The 24,271-nt window shown below is 42.6% G+C and overlaps 2 protein-coding genes across 9 annotated transcripts in view; one reads left to right on the plus strand and one right to left on the minus strand.

Annotated features, from left to right (window-relative positions):
* The window catches only part of XRCC4 (X-ray repair cross complementing 4), a 333,742-nt gene extending 316,177 nt beyond the window's left edge, over positions 1-17,565 (minus strand). For 7 of the 8 annotated variants that reach the window (XM_059725055.1, XM_059725054.1, XM_059725052.1 and 4 more), the window contains exon 1: positions 17,483-17,565. The gene's annotated coding sequence lies outside the window, so the exon portion shown is untranslated. Of the gene's footprint in view, positions 1-17,243; positions 17,363-17,482 lie in introns of those variants that run through there. The other variant, XM_059725051.1, reaches the window with a different exon arrangement.
* Positions 17,566-17,661: 96 nt separating this feature from the next.
* TMEM167A (transmembrane protein 167A) overlaps positions 17,662-24,271 on the plus strand; it is a 41,677-nt gene continuing 35,067 nt past the window's right edge. The window contains exon 1 of the mRNA XM_006263827.4: positions 17,662-17,743. Coding sequence (XP_006263889.1) covers positions 17,741-17,743 — 3 coding nt within the window. The 5' untranslated portion in view covers positions 17,662-17,740. The remainder of the gene's footprint in view (positions 17,744-24,271) is intronic.

Genomic DNA, 24,271 nt, shown 5'->3' on the forward strand with positions numbered 1-24,271 from the left:
TGCATACAAGAATCTCAGGAACCCTCAGCACGTTGTTTGGCTGCTAAATTTTCCTGACACCTTCACAGATTTTTTTTTCCCCACACAATACAGAGCTCAATCTAACAAAAAAAAAATTATCCCCACTCCTGCTAAAATCCCCCAAGACACTAGATAGTAAGCAGGGGGTCTACTCAAGGATGCTAGCTCTTCAATGTTAGTTTTCCTTCACAAGCATTAAGGAATGTTGAATTGCATTGTGGTGAAAAGAAGTGCGCAATCCAACAATGCATCAAAGACACAGCAGGGGCATCTCAATGGGAAACTGCCACTTTGACTTGAACTGAAGAGAGTAGTTAGGTACTCATTAGGAGAATATAGCATAAGATTGCTTCAATATCCCTACCAGCCACAAGTTATTGAAATGTATCCTTTAAATCTCTAAACAACACAATTATATGGGACACAAACATCTAGTTTTGAAAGCTGTGTTTACTGTCCATTTATAAATATTTACTACATGAACAGTTATAAAGTGGTAATGGCATAAATATATATTAAAAAAGAAGAAAACTGGAAGTTTTTGAAAGAAAATTGCAGGTAATTTTGGCATTTTTGTAGAACATTCTAGGGCTCTCATATTATTCAAATAAAACAAACTTCAAGTGGGATTTAACGGAATTTGAGTCTTTTCCAAAGCCAAATGGCCTACGTCAGGGTCAAATTAGACAAATCTAGATAATCCTATTATTTGAAAGGATATAAGGCATTGTTTTATCAGTATCTATTTATAATATTAAACTAATGTGAAACGAAGCAATTCGCTAAGTTAGTGTAAGTTCTATCTGGACATAGCTTTTATTTCTCATGTACTCTACACAGAAAAATATAAAGCTGCAAAAAGAATTGATAACTTTTGCCATAAAATGATGTGACGTAACAAATCTGTCACACTGCTACTTAAAGCTGAATATTGAAAAATACCTTTATTTAATATGCAGAATGCAAACACTGCTATTTCCTGGGTTCACCTGCTGTTAAACACTTGCATATATACATTACAAAAAATTAGCTTCTTGCCTTAGTTTTTTGTTAAACTCCTGATGACACTAGCTGACTAGCCAGTTTACAGTGCTAGCAAGCTGACTAAGTATATATGTACATCAATACTCCCATAAACAGTAGGGCCTTCTAATGATACCACGTCTCAACAAAACTTCAAGCTGGTTCTATCTGTACACAGAATCAGATACAAATGGAGTTAAAGACCAAAGGACAAACCTTCAAGTGACAAGTCTACAGACAGAACTGCTACACTACTACCACATACTGCTACACCACCACATACAGAATCTGATCCAGTAAGTTTCATGCAATGTAATGATTTTGGTTTTCACCTGGGTATATTCCACAGATAGTAGATGTCATGACCCAAAGGTCTGATTTTTTGTGTGTGCTTCGGCACTAAGAATTATCCCCGTGGGTTTACAACTTCATTGTACGGAGGAGTTCTGCTGCACAGAGAACCCGCGTGCAAAGGAGAACGTTCCCGCCACTTTGCAGCTGTCTTTCCAGGGTGCATTTTCTTTGCAACACAGAAATGCACGGTACAAAGGAGTTCCCGCTCTTCGCGTGCAAATTCGTGCCCCGCAATTGGCTAGTGCTAAATTATTCCCACGTGGCGGCTAGTGATTGGCCTGCTAGCTGTATAAGAGGCTTGAGCAGTTTCCGCCCAAGCCGAAGAGGACTTTGCATCCATCTCGTGGGGACTCTGGGTGTGCGCGGCAGGGTAATAGAAACCCTGTGTGTTACTCATAGGAGTTTGGTGGCCTGATCCACCGCCCACCTCTTCCCGTCTTCAAGCGGTAACTTTCTATAAGACGTATCAATGAGTTTTCTATTCTGATGCGTGCTTGTCCTGGACATCCGGAGTTCTGTCTGCATGGAGCCTAGCAAACTCCACGTGATTGTTCGTGTTTTCTGTTTGTAACCACAACTCAAGCAAGTTTTCAGCCTGCACTGCGACCATCTCGGTGTAAGTAAACAATCTTAAAATCAACCGTCAAGTGTCTGTGCCTAATTCTAGCTCAGCGCCCGCCCTCTCCGACCTGGCCTGCCCAGGCTGCTGGCCACAGCCCGCGTGCAGAGCGACGAAAAGGGCCCGGGTTCCCGCCCGGCCTGCACAGTAGATAATAAGACAATATTTGTAGCCAAGAGGGGTATAAACATAGACTATATAAGTTTAAAACCATAAGAGATTAGCCGGAGATATGATCGCTGTAATGCTTGCCAACTCATACTTTAAAAAATGAAGTATATTACATATTGTTAATACTATTTAGCTCCCTTTAATGCTGCCTAGAGAGCAGGGGGGGGGAGGGGGGGGGCTGGACCTGATGATCTGCAAGGTCCCTTCCAGCCCCTAACAATCTATGAATAACAGAATTACCTGATATATAATGGATGTCTAAAAGGTAGCTGCAGTGTAATTAAGTATATACATTTATCTGGGGTTAAAATACCTCCATGTGGCAAAACTACTTATGAGTAATTTCGAATCCAATTAGGTTATACAACTACACTTCCTTCCCCATCATCTTCTCAGAGATAATGGGACAAGGTGAAATTCCATGTCTAAGGCCTTGTCTGTACTGCTTTATTTACATAGGCATAGTTACATCAGTGTAACCCACTAGTATATATACCCACAGTGAAAAGTGACTTGTGTTAGGGTGCATACAGATGTTTAGTCAGGGTGTATAGATGTTTAGCCAGCCTGCTGGGGAGGCACTCTAACTATGGCACTTTACATAAAAGCGCCATAATTAAGAGCACCATTGAACCCAACAGGTATTAATTACTCGTGGGGGGGGGGGGGTGTTCAGAGACTGCCTGCAGTGGCCCTGGTCAGCAGGTGGGGGCACTCCAGCAGCTTCCCAGGAGACTGCTGCACTGCCCCTGCCCTCAGTCCCTTCCCACCAGAGGGGGCACCACATACCCCACCCCACATACCCCCACCCCAACTACCCCTGCTGAGGTCTTGGGAGAAGCCAGGCTAGGCCCATGTGATGAGGGGGGCTCCCTTCCCCCACATGAGCCACTTAACAGCAGCAGCCTCCTGTTTGCACATCTGGAGCTGGGGCAAAGGGAGAAACTGAGCCCCTCCACTTCATACGTCCTGACCAGCTCCCCCCAAGAACTCAGAAGGGGTAGCCGGGCTGGGGCTGCATAGTAGGTGGGCTCCAGTCCCACCCCCCACCCAAGCCTCCTGACAGCAGCAGCACATAGCTGCCGGTTCAGCTTTACCACCGCCAGAGTTTGCAGGGGTGGGAGAACAGAGCCCACACCCCCAGTTACCTCAGCTGGGGACTGGGGGAGGGGGAAGCCAGGTCAGGCTGGTGTGGTGGGGAGGGGCTCTGTTCCTCACCACCCTGCCCCAGCTCGGGCTGCTGCAAAGCTAAGCCAGCAGCTGCATGCTGTCGCAGTCAAGAGGCTGGGGTAGAAAGGGTAGGGGAATGGAGCCCCACCTCCCCCATCAGACCCAACCCAGCTCCCCCCCCAAGACCCCAGCTGGGATAGCTGGGGGGGTCCACAAGGCAGGGGGGGCTCCCTAATCGCAACCTGCCCAGTTTCTTGACAGTAGTTTTAAAGTGTGCTGGGATCAAACTGAGTTGAATTTATTGGCAACAGGCAGTACTGTTTATAAGTTTGTTTCTGATCATTTTTGTTTGTAATTTTGTTTTACATAATTACTTCTGTATGACTAGTAGTGCAACATAATAAAGCATTTTCAAGCTGTACATCTGGGAAGTGTTTTTGCAAAAAGTGGAAACTCTACACCAGGGGTTGGCAACATTTTTGGGCAGTGCCCAAAACACACACATCCTTGACTTGTAAGATGTTGGTAGATGGCAGGGGAACTGAGAGGGACTCAATCCGTGTTGTAGCAGTGCAGCCCCAGCCCCTTCCCACTATCCTCCCCAAGGTGTGTACCAAGCAAAATGCCTTCACATGCCACCCTCTGGCACCTGTGCCATGGGGTGCCTACCCCTGCCGTACACCTCATCCAAACCAAATTTTAAGGTAATCAGAATCCATATTAGTTAACCAATACATACTAGTATCATACATTAAAATCTAGGCTCAGTAAAAACTGAAGTCTCATAATACAGGGTCCTTTGTTTGCAATGCCATTTGGACACTAAGAATTTTCACAGGGAATTTTTTCTTTCAGTGCAATCTTTTTATTTTGTTTTTATTTGCCAGGCTAAAATAACATTTCAAATGCTTTTAAACTTGCTTATAATAAAGCTAAATCTACTCTTTATTTGGTTTCCATAAATAAGCAGACAAAATCATAATATAATGTTCTAAGTAAAAGCGTGCATTTAAAAATTCCTAAGTCCCATAATTTTTAGAAAACTGTTTTGTGATTTCTTTAATAATTGAGCAATACTAAATTGCTATAGTAGAGAAGATTTAATAGAGATGTTGCATAAATTTAATCTTTTTTTAGTCAAGGAAATTTATATCTTGATTTAAAAAATACAGGAGAAAAAATATAATTTTTTCTATAAATACATTCAATAGGTTACCAAGAGAAAACTTCAGGACTTCAGAATTCCTTTAGCATTATACCAAGGAGACTTTAGTCTATCTAAGCAAATAAAAAAGCGGGCAAGAAACAAATTATTTTCTATGATGCATGGCATTCACTAAAGTCAGTGCTTCCACCCAGACAATCCCAAACTTAAAAAACTGTACTCTATGCATTACTTCTATTTCAAGACTTTTTCCTAAGTAGCAACATTTAATATAAGTCAACACAATAGTTTTCTGCTTCTAACAACTTTTTAACCCATTCTAATTTGTTCAGAGTCAATGCAAATCTTTCCTCACTTTTGTAAAGCTTCTACCATAAACTGGACACAGCTGACTGCATTTGGAAAGCCCTGTGCTCCCTCTTTCCTGTCCAGCTACTGTGTTGAAAAGGGTGGCCTCTAAGATCCTTTTGTAGACCTATAAACAAACAATCCCTTTCATAATCATTTGCCTCATTTGTAAAAACAAATGCAACTTGTTATAGGATATACAGCCTCACTCTTGCTCTTGCATTAATTTTCCTTTCCCAAGATAATAAGCAATTTGGCAAAGTTCTTGCTCAGGAGCACAAAAGTTCTCAGTCTTTGCTGTAACTGGTTCACTTGCACAGTCACAGATCAGACTCCCATATTTTTTTACCATCTCTGATCTATCCATCTGGTCTGTTTGGGGACACCCATACATACAATGTTAGATTGAAAACTCATTTACAAGTCTGTACAGCAGATGTAGGATTGTTTGTATTATTTCAATAATTCTCAAAACTTTCAATTCCGCAGTACCTTTTGTAAAATTACTAAGGTGTCTCTGAGGGAGGAGTAATACTGATCGTCTCTCCTTATCCATATGATGAAAATATCTAATTGCTTAACTTAACAAGTTTTCTCATCAGATACGCTAGTTAGATTTATTTACTTAGATCAACGAACAAAAATAACTTAATCATTTATTTTCTAAATTTCTCCTCAGCCCATGTGAATTGTAGTTATACCTAATCTAGTAAATATTTTGTATCTCATATAAGGAATGCACCTGCCTCTATTATGGAAATAGCTTTAAAAATCTAATATAATAAAAGGCTTAGTCTGTCTGTTTGTGCATCTGTCTGCCTGTCCGTAATGCTTTTGGCCAACTGCACATGCACCGCCGAGAGGGTGGGCAGCGATTGGTGGCACGGCCCGGGCTGCGCATGCCCAAGTTTGCACCCTTGCCAGGGAAGTCTGTGGCAGCAGGAAACACGCCCCGGCAGCCCGAGCATTGGGGCTTCCCCCTCCCCCGCCTCCATGCCTGAGGGCGAAGGGAGTGGGGATCGCAATGGCGGTGCTCCCTCGACACCTGGGCTCAACCACCCCGAGAACACCCAGCACGGAGTGGGAAGCGGCGGGCTGGGAGGGAGGGAGACAGACATGGATTAGGTGGACACGGAGCAGGGGGGTAAAGCAGGGCTGGACTTGGAGTGACGGAGGGGTGAGGGTGGAGTGGGGCTGGACCCAGAGTGGTAGGGGTAAGGAGGAGGGAGTGGGGTCAGACCCAGAGTGGGGGAGGGGAAGGGGGAAGGCACAGAGCTGGACACAGGGCTCTGCCCCATTCCCCCCAACATTCTTGATGGGCAATTTGCTAGTTAATTCTAATAATCTTCTTTGCATTTAAAAAACTCAAACACTTTATAGTGTTATCAAACCTGTACAGAGGCTGGTGGAGAAGAGGCATGGATAAGCCTAGTGACTTGCTCTAGGTTACACAACTCAGGTGCAGAGTCAGGAAAAGAATCTAAGTAAACCTTATCTTTAGAATAAAATCCATGCCCTTGAGGTAATTTTCAATTTGCTCCTTAAAGCAAAACAAAGTAATAATATTTAGAATAATAATAATATTTAGAATTTAAACAATTATCTGATCCCTAGTGCTTTATGAACTTTTATTTTTGAAATGCTGCTCTTGGGCCTCATGTACTCTGGGGTTTTTAAAAAGGAGCAATTTAAACAGCAATTTAAACAGTACTGCCAACAATATATGGTGTTTTGGCCAGCAACAACATGATATCATCTTACAGCGTGCTAGCCTACATACATACCAGGATCTAGTCTATAACACAATTTAGGCTTACGCACACTTGACACCTACAGCTTCCCTGGTATCTATGACCAGCATTGACCTGTTTGCCAGATAGGCAGCTAAGAAGATAACATCTGAGCCTTATTATTCACGGTGGTGGGTTAAGAGAACATTTGAACCTAAGCTCACATTGATTGTACCTATTTGTTCTAAGCCGCTTGGTTCTCCCCACAACAGACAAAGCAAAATTTAGCTAAATCTTGTTCCTTTTATGGACTACTCTCTTTAAGAACATAAGAATTACCATTTACCGAGTCAGACCATAGATCCACCTTGTTTAGTAACCCGTGTCACACGGTGGCAATAAAATGTATCTATTTTCTACAGAATACCAGTAAAGCCCCTCATGAAAAAATAAATGATTTTATCTAATAGGTTGATTAAATATTTGGTTTAAAAGGCCCAGAACTCATAAAATATCAAGTACAATAAAAGTTCTGTTAGCCGGCATCTTACAAGCCAGCATGCTGCCCTAACCAGTATGCTGGCTTGTAAGATAAAGTGCCCGCCATGGCACTTCCAGTTTCTCCAAGCCCCCATGGCCTGGGGCAAAGCAGCCTGCACTGCCGAGCCCCCACGACCTGGGGGCATAACAGGCTGTGTGGGGCCTGTCTCCCTGTCCCGCGGGGCCCGTGAGAGGGGCAGCGGGACGCCCCAGACGCAGCAGAAGCAGCGGCGGCCAGAGCCTCTCAATTAACAGGCATATTTTGTTATCCGGCATTCCCCATTCCTGGGAGTTGCCGGATAACAGAGCTTTTACTATAGTAGGGTTAGAGTGTAGTTGTGATGGTCCAGGATATATGTGAAAAGCAAGGGTTGGGGTTTTTTGATGTTATCTTTTACGGAACCAACTGGGAGAAATAGTAGACAAGCTTTCAGGCATGAAGTATATTTATTTAATGTGTTGCTTATATTTTTCCATCCACTAGAGATGTCTAAAATCTCCCATATCCAAATAACGGAGAAAGGTACCAGACATCTAGACACGAAGATGATTGATCTAATGAGGGTCACTTCATGTTTACATAGATGTAGGACAGTAATGGCTACAGACACCCACATATATGTCCACATAACCTGACGAGCACCAACACAAAACAATACAATTCAGAGGGCAAGGCTGCTCATTTAAGAAACAAAAATTGTCAGTGAAGGACTACCTTTGTACAGTCTTCTTTTAAAAGATGTGTAACATCCCTGGCCTTGTTCTTCAAGTCACAAGATTTGAAATAATATAAGACTTGCAGGTCAAACATCTTAAAGGTATTAAGATATTTAAAGATGCAGATGGGTGTATAGGGGAATTTTCAGAAGTGCCTAACTCCACTAGAATCAGCACGAATTAGATACTGAGATACTTTTAAAAATCCTACTGAGCAATTAATAAATATGTTTAGTTTAATTTGGCATTCAGATACTTTAAAAATACATTTAATAATTTGATCCCTTTTGATCTGGCATCCGATACCAAATATTGCAGTGATGCTTGTTCTAGAAATGTCCTTTCTTTTGGATAATTCACAGACCAATGCGCAGCATCCCACCTGAGTCAGCAAGTCTGACTGACATAAGCAGCAACAAAAACTGCTGACATAAGCAGGATTTTCTTTAGAGACTTTTTTAGGATTTTAATGTTTTAAGGAATGACACTTGCTGTTCTACACAGTATCACTCATAGTCATTAACCATGTCACTGACCTATAGTTCTGTACACACTGTAGTAATGAGACCGAGGCACCATACAATGCTGCAATAATGATGTGCTGCCATCATTTGCATCTGTCTCATGCGATATATCAACTTGCACCTTGCTTATTGTATGTCTGAGGTATCCCAAGTTCAATACCATGTAGATCAAGGTGGATAAGAGACACAAAAGACAACTTTTGTGTTTTTCTGATGAATGACAGGCAACAACCCAGCTGCCTTCTCCAAACATATTGTATGTAACCCCAGCATAAACATGGCAGGATGGAATGGTACCACATGTGGACACCTGTCTGGCCCACCATATTTATCCTTCACAATTTCTCTTGTGCCTTAACATTCTTGTCAAACCCCGCTCTGTGAAACCCCTGCAGGATACTTATGTCATCCACAGAAATTCATGCTATAACATGGGGGTGACATTTACATGCCCCCCTCCCCCTCATCATTTTATGAAAACAGCAATTTCAAAGCACAAGAGCCAATACTGTTACAGATCTGTTCCCTGTCATAAGCCAGAGGAACTTATGTTGTGGCAAAAATTTGGGTCTAAGTACATCACCATGTGAATTCCAGATAACGTTACCCTGCTAAGAGTGATGTAAGGCATCTGAGAAGGGTGTTGGGTGCAGATTTTGTGATGTGAGCAGAGCACAGGTAAGAGCTGTGCACACACCTACTATAAAGGGTGTGTGTGGGCAAAGTTCGGTGTGTGTGTCTGGACTATATATATATATATAGTACACACACACACACACACACACACACACACACACACACACACACACACTATATATATATATATTCACTTCGATTTATATATAAATGCGGAGGTTCCTGGTGCTGAGCCCAGTCGCTGTGGGTCCCAGGGGCCCTTACCCTGAGAGATCTTCTGTCTGCCACCAGAGCAGAAAGGGTTGGCTCCCTGGGCTCTTCCCTCCGAGTGTGTCTACCGCATAAAGTAGCGGCCCTCTGCTTTGATCAGTAAGCATTACCCTATCCTGTTCTTCCCTTCTGGGTTGTTGGGGGTCTTATTCTCGGCGTGTGTCCAATGAACATCAGAAACCACTGCCTGAGATGCAGTCATCTCTACCCCAGTGACCGGAGCCGAACTGAATAAAGTTCCCCTTTCCCTTATAATAAAGTTTAGCCTTCTTACTGTTGTTGTAATTGGATATTGTTGGATAAGGATTTGTATAGCATTGGTATTAAGATAAGTATAGGCAATATAGGATTTGATAGGTAATTAGAATTTATAGTGACTGTTAGGACTAAGTGGGTTCCTGTGTAGTTGCATAGCATATGATACTTACCTGTTCTTGTTAGTTTTATAATAAACTGTTGATTCGTGTCAGTAACATCTTAGTGCGAGTCCTAATTAATCAAATCATAACTAATTACCAGGTGGATTTGGTGGTGATAGTTAACAGATGGACTGGGGCGTATCTATCTCAGGGCCAAAGACCCCCTCCTCATTTGCTGCTGCACTGTAGGGGGAAGCCGCCCATTGAGCGACCCTAATTAATTAGGCGCTAATTAAGTCTGTGCGCAACACTTACTGCTTCAGTGTCACTATCATGCGTACTCACACTACTAAATTTATAAAGCACCACCCCACATATTCTTGTAGCTGGTACGTGCCAGGAAGATGCAGGATTTTTTATTCGAATTCAGTACTCCATGTGCTTTTTGTACATTTATAATTATGGTGGCTCACCAGAATGCAGTAGTTACCCACATTCAATCCATGGTACCCTATTGCAGGTTTCTGGCATCATCATAGATTCACTGCTTGCATCTAGGGTTGATGACAGGGGATGGGATTTCAAAGCAAATGAGTTTCTTCGAAATGTCATATCATCTACTGTTGCAAACTGGCAGACCTTGCTTCTATATAGGTTATGTCCCAATGTTACACACATTATTGATACTCCTGTCATCTTTCTTAGGCCACCTTAGAAGGTTAGATAAATATGTAGGTGTAGCAAACTACATGAACATAAAATTTCACACATTTTACACCTGTATTTTAAGGCATCCTACCATGTCAGGGATGGTATAAAAGAAAACTAAGAAACTGGTATGTGGTATATCCTTATTTCCAGCTTTACAAACGTACTTGTGCAAATTTATACAAACCAAGATTTGTAGCAAGTCTCCTTAGGCCTTTAAACATTCTCTTGTCTATTCAAGTATATCAAACCCCAAGATAGTAAGACCATGAGTTAGAACACAAACAAAAGGAGGACCAAATGCTTCTTTTAATCTTATCCTATCATAAATCGGAATGTTCTGGAAAACAACAAATTAATCCCCTCTTGCCAGAGAGATGGGCAAGTTTTAACTGCACAGTATGGCACACTCCTCTTATGTGCCTACTGAATTTGTGAATAAATTTGTTCAACTGCAGAATACAATACCAGTCCCAATTTGCTGACTATTGCTTATATGTAACAAACAACAGCTTAAATAACTTAAGTACATATCACAAATGGGCCCCACTGTCTATAACTTTACCTGCACCAGAATCAGAAAAAAGGAAAGTAGCTGTTGGGGGATGTTACAAGCTTTGAAAATGTCAGAAGCTGGGTAGATTCAGGGCTGCACTCCCCCCTCATTTTCAAGACTTCTAAGAGCAGCCCTGGTAATTATACAAACCAAGGTTCACAGCACATCTTAGGATATAGGTATACTGCTTTTCTTATTGTATACTGATTTTATCCTGGTGAACACACATTTGTTTTCTAATCATACGTGTAAGTATGTCATGCCAAGAGCCCAGGTACTTTTAACTTCAGTCTAGTTTTAGTTGTTATCAAAACAATCTAAAACAGCTCTTCTTGCTGTCACGATAATTTTTCACTTTATAAAAATATAGAAGGAATGTCGAGGGATATTTTAAAAAGTAACAGCATCACGCACACAATATTTGTACATATTCTTTATAGATACTGTGCAACAAAATTTCACTATGGTATATGGCTTAAATTATGTAAACACTGAACAATCCCTTCAGTAGTAACTGTATTCAACATTATAGCAAGCAGAAAGGGGTGTAGGTTGTAGCTGTGTTGGTCTAAGGACATAAGCAGACAAGGTTCCTTGGGTGAATCTGATATCTTTTATTAGACCAACCCAAATAGTTGGAAAATAATTATTAGGCAAGCTTTTGGGTTCAAAAACCCTTCGTCAGGCTAAGGAAGTTTCAGCAGTTGGTATGTGCTCTGCTGAAACTTCCTTAGCCTGACGAAGGGTTTTTGAACCCAAAAGCTTGCCTAATAATTATTTTCCAACTATTTGGGTTGGTCTAATAAAAGATATCAGATTCACCCAAGGAACCTTGTCTGCCTAGCAAGCAGAAAGGCATATATTGCTTGTTTATTTAAGAAATGAGCCAAACACCACTTACCTCTTTAAAAAAACAAATGCTATCTAATGTGTGGGCATTTGATTCATATAAGATTGCAGTCTGCCTAGGTGCCTCAACTTAAGCTAAACCCAGTCAACAGCTGGGTAGAGGAACTTGTGAGGAAAAAGCTGTACACTTTTATGTTAAAGGCTCAGAAGGAGGCAATCTTTAAATCAGTATGCCACAGAATCATCCTAGGAAGTACTGTGCTGCTAGACATGCCAACTTTCAAATGGCATATCGTTGAGGTTCTCAGCATTCAGATCATTAATGCTTAATTGGCACATACTACATACTTACATCCTTATATGTCCTCTGTAATTTCAAATTATCACCAAATACAACAGTCTAATTCTCCTACTAGTCCAAATTGGTAGACATTTAAACGGTACAGTGGAGATCACTTACAGTTATTTCAGAGAGAAATACATGTTTTAATACAGAAATTAAATATTTTTTAAATTTAAAATATGATCATTATGTTAAATGTATCTTAAACAAATCTATTTGAAATTATGACAATACTATTAGGCCTAAATTTACTAGAATCTATCAAAATAATTAAAATTGAATTATATTACTGCTAAAGTTTTAAGAAGGCAAAGGACTGAACTGCAGAAACTCACTGAGCATCTGGAACCAGGCTTTTCTGAAGTGATAAACCAAATTTTGACAGTTGTAGCCTCTTCTGCAGGTGCAGAAAGAATGTTTTCTTCCTTTCAGTTTATTCAGTTTAATCTGGTTGAATGACTTGTTCATTCAAAGTGAAGGATTTGATTTGGAGATAAAAAGCTAGAAATCCTTCTGTTTTCCTTCTCTCAATATTTAAATAAAACTAGGAGTGAGATGCAGAAGATGATGAATTTTAAAATCCAGGGCATGATGACAAGGAAAAAAATCAGCTTAACTCATCAGCTACAATTATTGCTTTATTTCAGAAGTCATTTATTCTGAATTGTAAACAAGTTTTGATAATCTTTTTTCTCATGTATCAACAATTTTAACATAATTTTGTTATATTAATACAAGAATGAAAAAGTGAATTTTCTGCATATTTAACTACATTCCAGTGAGTACCCAAACTTTACCTGAAAAAAGTATGAGTAAAAAAAATCTATTTAATCTATAAAAAGCATGCCATTCATCATTTTCTAATATAATGCAGAGACTAAGAATCTGATGAATAAGCTGTATAATTTAACTAATTTGTTAAATGCATATATAATGTTCATGACTAGCAAAAGGTGCAGAACTAGCATCAAAGTGGATTTAGTTGCAAATCTATTGAAAAATAACCAAAAAGTGCCAATGCAAACAAGATTTAAAATTGATTATTTAAATTAAGTTTTGCTTGCTGCTTAACACCATGACAAAAACCAGTAATTTAAATAAAAACTAATATAAATCAACCTAGCCTGAATTCTGTTTACCAATCTTTTAGCAGAAAGTTCCAGATATCAATATCAATACACTGCAAATTAGAAATTGAAATTTAGGGTCCTTTTCTGGAAAACTGAAATCACGTGAACTATTAATCTGGGTTCTTTGAAAAGGCAAAGCCAGAATATATAAACACATTAAGTGCTTTATATATTTATTTTAAGGGATGCAGTGGCAGAGTGATGCACCTTGCTCCTGCTCCAGAAACACAAGTTCAAGCCCTGCTCTAGATTTGTCCTAAAGAGGTCTTTGGCCAGTCAACCACAACCTGGTCATTTGGGCTAGGGAGCAAACCAGTTGGATGCCCCATTATCTACTCTGCTCCCTTGTATACTGTTAGTTACGAAAAAAAAATCTTAGGTTCAAAAGGACCTCTGACCTTTTGATACGTGTATGTCAGTTATGTTTAAATGGTTGTTTAAACAGCAGATTGCCTACATTCAGTATAACTGTGTTTGTATTTCCATTCTTGACCATTGTGCAACTTCCTAAAGGAGTATTTGCTCATATCAACTGTTAACCTTCTATCTCCCACAGGAGGAGTGTAATTCTTCTTCCCCATTGCCCAGTGAAGAAAAGAAACTAACGTTTGCATTGTATAACAACTTAGGCTGAAAACAATGTACTGCAGTTAAATAGTAAACCTTAATAAAGAGAACCCAAAATAAAACTATCATTTTGAAGCATGGATATAGCCTTTCCCATTCTTTAAGAATCACTAGTCTTGGAAAGGGCAACATTGGGTTATTGGTGTAATAAACTTTCAGAAGACATGACATCAAATGTAGGCACCTTGCTGCAAATATATTATAATCGTGAGGAAACTCTTCGACTCCAAATTGGCCTTCACACATATAGTCCTGTTTTCCTGGAATTCCTCAGAGGATCAAAGCTAACTGCTTAAAAAAATACTCCGTTTAAAAAACAAACACCACATCTGTTTCATGGTGAGCCAACAAATTAAATACTATCCATTTCAAAGGCCCGATGGTAGAGGTAGACCTTCTTTAAAACCAGCTGCCAGATGCAAGTCTCTCTATAGAATTTATAATCTAAAATGTTTCTTAAAAATGTAATGTTTTAATTAAGCCAACAACCTATATAGCACACAGACTACTTTAAACATCTATAGGATTTAAATTCATGACTTTTAATAGATATAGATAAAAGGGGTAAAAATGTAACCCTTACATATGTGTGCAGTTATTACATATCTTGGGTTATATAATACAATGAGTTCACCCTATAATGTAAGATCAACCATATAAACATCTGTTCACAGATTGGACACTATTCTACGATTGTAGGTATAATGTAAAGAAGATCCATTATACATTTAAGTTTTCATAGACCAATCTAGTCCAGTGGGTGCCAATCTTTTTTGCAGTTGTGCCAGAAATTAGCCCCACTCTCTCCATTGCAATTGCCTTCCCCTGCCCAATCTGCTCCGAGCCCTGTGCCCCCAGCCTAATCTGCTGCTCTGATTTCTGCTTCCTTACTTGCAATCCCGGCCCAATCTGCTCCTTGCACTACCTGCCACGATACTGCCTGTCCCCTCCCCAATCTATAACATGCCACACACAGCAGCTGCACACACCACCTTGTCTTGATTGTCACAGGACATCAAGCAACAAGATGTTACTAGTATGAGTTAGTGAACATATCAAGGGAAGAAAAATGCTTGATTCCCCTTCCAAAGAGATGGACAAGTTTCTAATTGCAGGATTTCAACCACAATGCATTCCCCTTAGACCCATACTGCCAGTCCCAATTTGTTGCTTTTTTCTTATAAATAATAAATACTGGTTATCTGTGTAACATGCATAATCTCACTATTTATCTTTAACTGTGTGCGGACCGGGAGCGGTCCGAGGCCCTTTTTTCGTACGGCGGGCTGTGGCCAGCAGCCCGGACACGCCGGGTGGGGGAAGACAGGTGGCACGCTAGAATTAGGCATGGATGCTTAGTGGTTGATTTAAGATTATTTTACTTACACCAAAGATGGTCGCGGTACAGGCAGGAAAACTTGCTTGAGTTGCGGTTACAAAACAAAACAAAAAACTCGAACCTGCAGAACGTTAGGGTACGTCGCAATGGGGTTTCGGCGACAGGAGATGAACAAAAACCTCAGGAGTACGTCGCAATGGGGTTTCAGCGACGGGAAGAAAAAAATCTGCAGGACTCGAACCCCGGGTAGAGCTCTGGATTCACTCACATGAAGTTTGCTAGGCTCCGTGGAACTTTGTGTGCAGGGAAGGGTACGTCGAGGGATCAGGCGGCGACGGGGAGAGGCAAGAGGCTGATCAGACCCCTATAGCCTTCTTGAAATACACGCTGGGTCCGATAGGCTCCACAGCGCTTAGAGATCTTCACGAGACGTGAAATTCTCCTCCACCTGATGGTCGTGGAGTCCTCCAACTTGGGCGGAAACCACTCAAGCCTCTTATACGGCTAGCAAGCCAATCGCTAGCAGCCACGTAGGAATAATTTAGAATTGACCAATAGTGGGGCACGAATCTGAATACAAATGGCGGGAACTCCTTGCAACGTGCATCTCCTTTCTGCAGCTCAGAAATGCACCCTGCAAAGAAAGCTATGAGTGGCGGGAAATAATTCAGCAGTGCCGAAGCACACACAAACAAAAATCACACCCTTGGGTTGTGACAAACTGTACTCAGGTAAACTACATGCTAGTTCCATCTGTCAGCATTGTAATTTTACTCCCTTTAAGTGAGCCAGAAACAGGGATAGGGAAAGCTGTTGCGAGTCTCAAAAACAAGGGAAGCCAAACCCAAGGCTTTTAATAACAGCCTCTGGCTCCTAGGATCTTGAAAATAAATACAGGTAGTCAGCTTCAGGGCTGCAAGGCAGCACTGCATACCTGTGGGAAATTGGTCACATTGGACATCTTTACACGTGCTGGGGGGGCAGGGGTGTCAAGCAGAGCAGCTCCAGAGACCCACTCTAATTACAGCACCCACAGCATCTCATGCATCCAACATCTCCATGCTTTAAAATGCTAGCAGGGGTGCTCTTTATCTAGAGCTCATTTGATGAGCTTTAGTTAAAAAGCTCCTGCCATCATTTTGAAGCATGGGGATGCTGAATACACAAGCCCCCAAGGCTGCTAGTGTGCTAATTAGCATGCTCCAGCAGACTCAATTCATCGAGACTCGATGAACTGAGTCTGCTCTGACACATCATAATTACAGTACAGCGCATCAGAGACAGTGCTCTGCATGTCTACAAGCACCACGAAGTCCCACTAAGTGCAAAGGTGAAGGGCCCTGCTACATGTTAGCATTGCCAACCCTCCAGGAGTCTCCAGTAATTAGACATAAATCTCCAGGAGCTTGCTGAGAGTCACCTGGGAGATAAATGATAAGGCATTCATTAAAATAAAAACGTTGACTCCAATTTATACAGTAATCCAGTGGGGGTTTTTTTAATGTAATAATCAGGTGCATTTGCCTTCCTGACCTAAAGTCTACGCACCATAATCCATCACTGATACACGCAAGCACGTGGGCGTGTTCACGTTGCGTTTGGCAGTCTGGAAACGGCCCCAGACAGATTCAAAAAGAGTTGGCAACCCTACTACATGGTCAAATGACAGCTGGATAGAAACTAGCTCTGGTGCCGTTCCCCAAACAGCCAGCTGGCTCTTTTCTAGAGCAGGAGGCTCATTTTCCATGTGTGACCACGACTCTGAACCTAGGGCCGCTCTCAACTTCTTGCGCGACTCATTTCTCAACTGCATGACGACTTGGCGCTTGTGGCCGCCTACGTGTACTGCGCGAGTCGCCACGAGCCTGGTGCAGGCAACGCGTGGTAGGGCCCCAGGACAGCACAGCCTTGCTGCAGGCCCGGGGCCGCTTTCTTCAGTCCCGGCGTCCCCTGGGACTGGGACAGGAGAAAGGCGGACGGCGCGGGGAGGTCTCGACCCGCTCCCTCAGCCGCACAAAGCAAACCAGGGGCGGCCTCGACTCACATCGGTTGCGGGGCGGAACCATAATGGGGCCCCAGGCCATTACGGCCCGTCAACACCAGGTCTGGAGCCGGGAGAGGGCCCCGACCCGGCACTGCCCGGCTCAGCCGAGCTGCGCTCTCCCAACCCGGGGAGCGGGCGCACGCGCACTGCTGCCTCACTCGGGGGCGGGGCAAGGGCTCCCCCCGCCTCAGCGCTCCCCCAAGCTCCAGCGGGGGAGGGGCGCGTCGCTCGCTGCCTACCTCGCTCAGGCGCCGCCGCTTCCGGTGCCCTGGAAAGGCCGCTTTCGCCGCGGGCCTCAGCACAGCCAATCGCAGGCCGCGGCGGCCTCTCCGCGTTCCCACCCCTCATCGCTCCCCCGCGCCAATCAGAACGCTCAGCGGCGCCCGGCCTTGCGAGGCTGGCATCTGTCCGGCCAATCAGAAGGAAGTTAGGCTCCTATGTCTTCCGGTCCCGCCCCTTTGCTGCCGGAAGTGTGATGTGGCTGGCAGCGGGGCGCTATGGTGAGTGTGGAGGTGGCGCGGGCGGCGGCGGGCGGCGCTCGCGAACCCTGGTCTAGGATCACCTACCTCCCGTCCTCACCCCCCCCGGTCGGGTGCTGGACCTGAGCATCCGGGTGCCCCTTGTCCCATCAGGCGAGGCGGGGACCGGCAGCGAGGCCGCCTCGCGCAGCGCCCTGTGTCTGACAGGGGTTTCCCACAAGTTCCTCCGTCACTGCCCGCGAGAGCCAGGGGACTTGTCGGTCGTGTCAGGGTCCCAACTCGGGGGTGCTCAGGGCACTGCAGCAGCACCCTTGGGTGACTTGACATCCTGTCAGGACTGCTGCATGGCATGAGCGCTGCTGGGTGGGCAAAGGGGTCTAGCAAATAAACCCAGATCTTTCAAACAGGAATCCGTCATATGAGTCCCAACTAACTTGAGTCCGTGTAATAAAAGCTATCATATTTACCCAAAGATCACTGTCTGCCCATGTCCGTAGACCAACACAGCTCTAACCTGTGCCCCTATTATCTTCAGTCAGACACGCAGCAAAAGCTGAGGGGGTCTCGATTTAAATTTTACAAGGAGGATGTACTTGAGTTGAGAACTGCCGGTCTAACTTGACTTGCTCTTCATCTTCTTCATGGGGATGCTCATATGCTTGTAATTGAGACGTCAGGTGCATGAGCAGAGGATTTAATCATTTTGACAGCTCTCTGTGGTAGATGCTTTTGAGAATGATTTGGTCTAAATAAAGGCATAGCTCAAGATGAGATGCCTGTACCTAGCATACGTGGACTGACTGGAGATGACTCAGTTGGGCTCTTCCAAGGAGTTCTCCGAAGTTCAGCAGTCTGGTGGAAGAATAGCCATTCGGAATCGGAGTTGAAATTGCTTCAACCTGGGGAAAATACACTTTTCTACAGTGGATGATGGGAACACATTTGTTCAACCAGTTTAAGCTTTCAGAAGCCATTTAGTTTCTTTTCTTCTGTTTAAATATTTGGGTTTAATAGGACTCCCTATCAGAATAAAGTTTCACATTTATGGTACCTGAAATCAAAGATGAAAATAAGACGTTTTCGGAAATTTTTTATAAAACGGCCAGTCTCAGTGGTGGTATCATTTTTGTGAATCTTTCTTTACTGTCCAGTAACTCTGAAGAACAACTGTTCTTTTTCATGATCGAAGAAAGCCAGTACATCAGTATGAAAAAGGTTGTGTAACCTCTAAAGAGATTCCCACGGTCTGGCTTTTGCTCCCCCATGCTTGTAGGAGCATTTCTTAATAAACCTTTTTCTTGTAAGGTCTGGGGCAGACAAGTGAAGTGCTAAAATACAAGTGCTTTCTGTCCTTTCTGTATAGTAGATGGCCATAACATTAAGAGATTCTGAAACCTGCATGTATGGAACCTGTTGCAAATGGAAGAAATTAAGTGAATTCTCTTTCTTCACCAGCAGCCTAGAAGACTACTTGGATATAATAAAGTAGCCTCTAACAGAGAGAGGGAAGTAGTTTAAAACTCCACCTTAGAATATAAATTAGAATAATCACATTCATCAGTGGAGTATTTATTCTTCTGATTTTAACCTTTGGATTTTTCTCTAAATATTGTACGTAAAGGATTGGTGCCCCCCCCCCCCCCCCCCCCCCCCAGGAATTTTTTAGCTAAAGCCTCTATAATAGTAGAGAACGTCCAGGCCAGAACATGTTCTGTGTAGAAACGTCTTGTTTTGATAAGTAAATATTTTGTCAAGTAGACTACTTGGATGAAAGTTGGGCTGAATTTTCCAGTGAACTTGCGTAGGATATCATCATGCTTCAAAACGAAGGAGTGGGGCTTGGGGGCTGAGATCTGGCAATTATATATGGAGCTCTAGGATGTGTACGAGGAAATGAGGCTGAATCAGGGTAGATCTGGGAGCTACCAGAAAACATGGTATGGGTGGGGTGTGATAGTGTAGCTCTACAGGATTTTGTGTTGCTTTTATGTGTTTTGGAGGCTAGAGGGTATGGACCATGGTTAACACAACTATAAGAAGCATTAACACCTGTTTGAAAACAAACTAGAATACCAATAGCTATGGTCTTGTAAAACCAGATTTCTACCCTGTTTTCTAGTTAATAGAGCATATTTACAATATGTCGCTTTCTAAAATAACAAAGCAGTTCAACAAGAAGTTAACTTAAAACAAATTGGATAGAGACCGAGGGAAATTGTATGAGATTTTACACTCTCTCTCTCTCAAGAATGATGGGAAGGAGGCAGGCAGGGACAGAGACCTGCGTCCAGCCCCCTCCCCCCACCAGTGGCTGGGGCCATGGCTGCTCCCCACCTCCCCCCTGCAACTTTGGGCCGGGACTGGGTCTGTGTCCTGTACCACTTCAGGCTGAGGCTGCTCCCCCACTCTGCTTTGGCCTGTAGCCCATGATCACGGCAATTGTGGCGGTGGTCACGGCAGGGCACAGCCACCAGTCATCCCCCTTGCCTTCCCGCTTCCCTCTTCTCCGCTACCTCTGCCTCCCCACTGGCTCTTGTTGCATTTTTTTAAAACATTACCCAATATTCTCATCCTCCTTGTAAAATGGAGAGAAGTTGTATAAATTATTGTTTCTGTAATGTAGAGGTTTCCTCATTAGAATACACAAGTAAACCTGAAAAGCTTATAGTATCCTGTAAATTGATAAGAATTTATAATGCAAATTCACCTGTGACAGTCATTGAATTAAGGCATGCCTTCTTGTTAGTTTCTTGGACTGATGGAGGGAGAAATAATTTTACACTGGTTAAAAAAGACTGGTATTTTTTATAGATTTGTAGGGCGAAATAGTAAACTGGTTGCCTTAGCCTAAATACAAAGGAATATCCTTTCCCATGAGTTAAGCTGGTGACTGTCTAGCACGCTGTGTCTATTTCCTGAAGCTTTTGCATGACCTGTTAATTGGTGGGAATTAATGTATGCAATAAAGAAGCAAAGCCTTTTGCATCACAAATTTTTTGTGGGACCAATATGCTGCTTTGGATGCGTTGGTTTGGTGTAGTACAGACAGAATTTGTATAGGTGAAGATGTAAACTGTTGATTCTCAGACAGGTACCCTTGTATCCTTTCAAGGATGCCATGGGTGAACACAATATACAAGCTTAACCCAGAGGTTTTAAATACAAATCCAGTGTCAAGAACTTTCTGCCCTGTTGTGGTCTGAGTTTTTTGCAACAAAAGAATTGCTGTTAGTTTTCTGTAGTCAAAGAAAGAATGAAAACTAAGAGCTGGAATTGCCTAAAGGTTCTCTGAGTCTAACGAGGAATGCTTTGAGTCTAGAAAGGTTGAGAACCACTGATGTAGATGTATGATACTATCACTTTTGCTTGTGGATCAGTTGGAGTAGTTATCTGTGAAGCTATTTCAAGAGGATTGTGGTCAGTCTCTTGTCATAGACTTTATCACAAAGCAGAACAGTTTTTCAGTTTCAGAAGAAAGTCGGAATCTAGCTTTTATTGTTGTGAACTAATTTAATGTTGTCTTCCTGAAACTGTAAGTGGCCTAAAACAATAGTTCTCAGAAGTGCAGACTCTCCCCACCCATGTTAGTTTGAAAGGTTATGTTGAGGTCTTACTGTTGCCATTTTAATTACCAATATTAATAGTTTCACTGTTGTTTAACTGCTATTGCATTTTAGCTGCAGCAAGCAATGTGCTTGACTTGTGAGCTGTAATGATGGATGTAGGTGTGGGGAAATGAGATAAGCTTCTTACTGTAATGTATTTGATAGTTTGAGGTTTCAAGCCATCTCAGAATTTCACATCAGCCCTCTTTGCAGCCAGGGGGAGAGAAAAATGATGCATCTTTTGCATGTTGCTAACTTTTTTGCTAGTCTCAGACAGTCAAAAACCTAAGGCACTTCAGTCTCTCTTGAACCACACACCTGCAGTGGTCCCACAGGGCCAGTGTAGTGCCAGTTGTTAGTGCACAGCACTTTTGTGCAACCTAACAGATTTAGGTATGTGCAGCAGGTGTTGAATCTGCTGGTTCTGTACAAGCCTGATAGGGTGGGAACTCTTGACCCCCAAAATTCTTTATTCAGTGTTTTCATGGACATGTATTTCATGTTGCAGGAATACTTGTGTCATGAGTCCCATTATATTCATAGGATGTCATGCATGTTTCCTTGAGTTTGTTTACTGATATGGCATGTATAGTCTGTACGTATAAGTAGCATCAAGTTGTGTTCAGCCTTAACATCCTTAGGTTTATATGAATTGTGGTATTTGATATAAATCTTATTTCTTTAATTGCAATAGGGCCAGGATTGGGTAATGAGTCCCTTGGGAGAAGCTCAAAGCCTAAAGAAAAGTAATCACTGAAAATTAGCATTCGAAAGGGATGTTAAATATCCAGGCCTTCCAAACAATAACGAATTTACATTTTAAAAATGGGGACCCATAAAAATATCACATTCCTGTGTGGGCTGTTTGGGGAAGAACATTTATCACAGTGGGAAAACTAAGTGAGAGACAGTATCTTTAGGATACTGGATTTTAGTAATCTTCATGTCTGAAAGGATGCAACTATTCTCCTAGTCTTAATTAGATCAGGGAAGACTTTTAGACTGGTAAACGTGCAACTTCGTTGCGGGGGAGGAAGACAGAAAGTTATATACATGTTGTGGGATCCCCAAGAATCCAATGGGCAATGTATATAAATAACCAGATAAGAAACTATACTTAAGCTTTGCCTTGAGAACAAGTCGTGTCAGGATAACTTGCATGAGGCCCTGGCAGGAAAGTCAGACTCACAAGCACATGACCAGACAAGGATATGATTCTTCTAGCTGTCAGAATCCCTTCTGTTGAGAGCTGGCCAAACTTTGGTGAGATGGGTAAGGCTGAGGTGCCACAGGCCAAGGAGTTAGTTCCTGACACAACTCAGCTGGTTCTCAGCAGGTGGAAAAGAGGTTTAAAGCTGAAGGGCACCAATGAAGGTGTGAAACACTCTAGAAGTGTGTCTCAAACTTGCCTCTGGCTGCTTGTAGGTCCAGAGCACACCCCGACACAATGCAGTTCCTATCATTTAAGAAATTTCCCCATTTCCTTACAGGGCTGTATTCATTAGTAGGGACTTCCCTAAGTCATGGCAGAAACTTACAGCGCAGCATTGCCTTTATCTCTCTCTTTTTACCATGTGCTCCTCCCCCTCCCCCCCAGCTGCTGAGTGGCCGAAAGGCAATTAATGCCCTAGTTTTTGCCTCCTAGCCACTCAGCAAAGCTGGGGGGTGGCAGAGGGTGGCCGTGAACATGTGGCAGAAAGAGGCACCACTTCACCTTCCTGTGAAGTTTAGGTAGATCCCTATTCGTTACCGAGGGGTATAATCAAAGTATGACATTTTTCACTTATGCCATTTTAAAAAAAATCAAAAGCATGTTTCTCAGTTTTCAGTTTAAGTTTGCAATGAATTCAAAAGTAAGAGTAATTCTGGGAAGGGTTGACAAATCTTTGGTGCTTTCTATTATACAAATTAACTAGCAGTTTAGCAGTTCCTTTGTAAATTTTTGGGCTATTACTCTGCTTCCTCACAAGGGAGTATTTTATTATGTTCATATTTTATCTATTAAAGAAGATGGCTTCAGTATTAGGAAGAAGTAGATGCAATGAGCCAAATTAAAGTTTAATAAAATTAAAATACAAAGCTCATTAATATGAGGTATGAAGATCATGCCCTTTGTTCCTTCTAAAAATGTAAAGCAGACCAAAAATTCTTTATGGCTTCAGAGTTAGGCTACCCTTTGGTACAACTGGAATCATTTGAGCTTATTCCCTTTGTAGTTCTGGCATCTAGAAGAGTTTAGCATCGTGTTCAGAAAAAAAATGTGTATTCCATTGCAAAATGATTGATTAGTTGCCAGATATACTTATGATGCTTACGCATACATTCTGCATCCATGCAGAAGCCAACCTTCAAAGGGAGATGGAGCATTTAGATAGCTAGAAGACATGTCCTTTGTTACTGAGTCAATCTTTGATCAACTATTGGGTCTCAACTGTGAATTACACAGGAAACTAAACCTCCATTTGGGCTCTTTAAGAGCCTAGATTTATTAATCAGGCTAGACCAGGGGGGTACAAAATAAAGGCCATGAACTGGATCTAGCCTTCAGAGCAATTTTTCCTGGCCTACCAGGTTCCTTGGCCGCCTTAAATAATGCTGCAGCACCCCTGTCCTGTGCCCGCCTGCAACTCACCCTGGGATGCCCATGCAGTGGTAGCCACCAGCCCTACCGACTTTCATAGATTTCATAGACATTAGGGCTGGAAGGGACCTCGGAAGATCATCGACTCCAGCCCCCCGCCCAAAGGACAGGACGTCAGCTGGGGTCATAGGATCCCAGCAAGATAAGCATCCAGTTTCATCTTGAAGGTGTTCAATGAAGGCGCTTGAACAACCTCCGGCGGCAGGCTGTTCCAGACCTTGGGGGCTCGGACAGTAAAGAAATTCTTCCTTATGTCCAGCCTGAAACGATCTTGTAGTAGTTTGTGACCATTCGTCCTCGTCA

Source organism: Alligator mississippiensis, chromosome 3 (assembly GCF_030867095.1).
Source record: "Alligator mississippiensis isolate rAllMis1 chromosome 3, rAllMis1, whole genome shotgun sequence".
Classification (NCBI taxonomy): domain Eukaryota; kingdom Metazoa; phylum Chordata; order Crocodylia; family Alligatoridae; genus Alligator; species Alligator mississippiensis.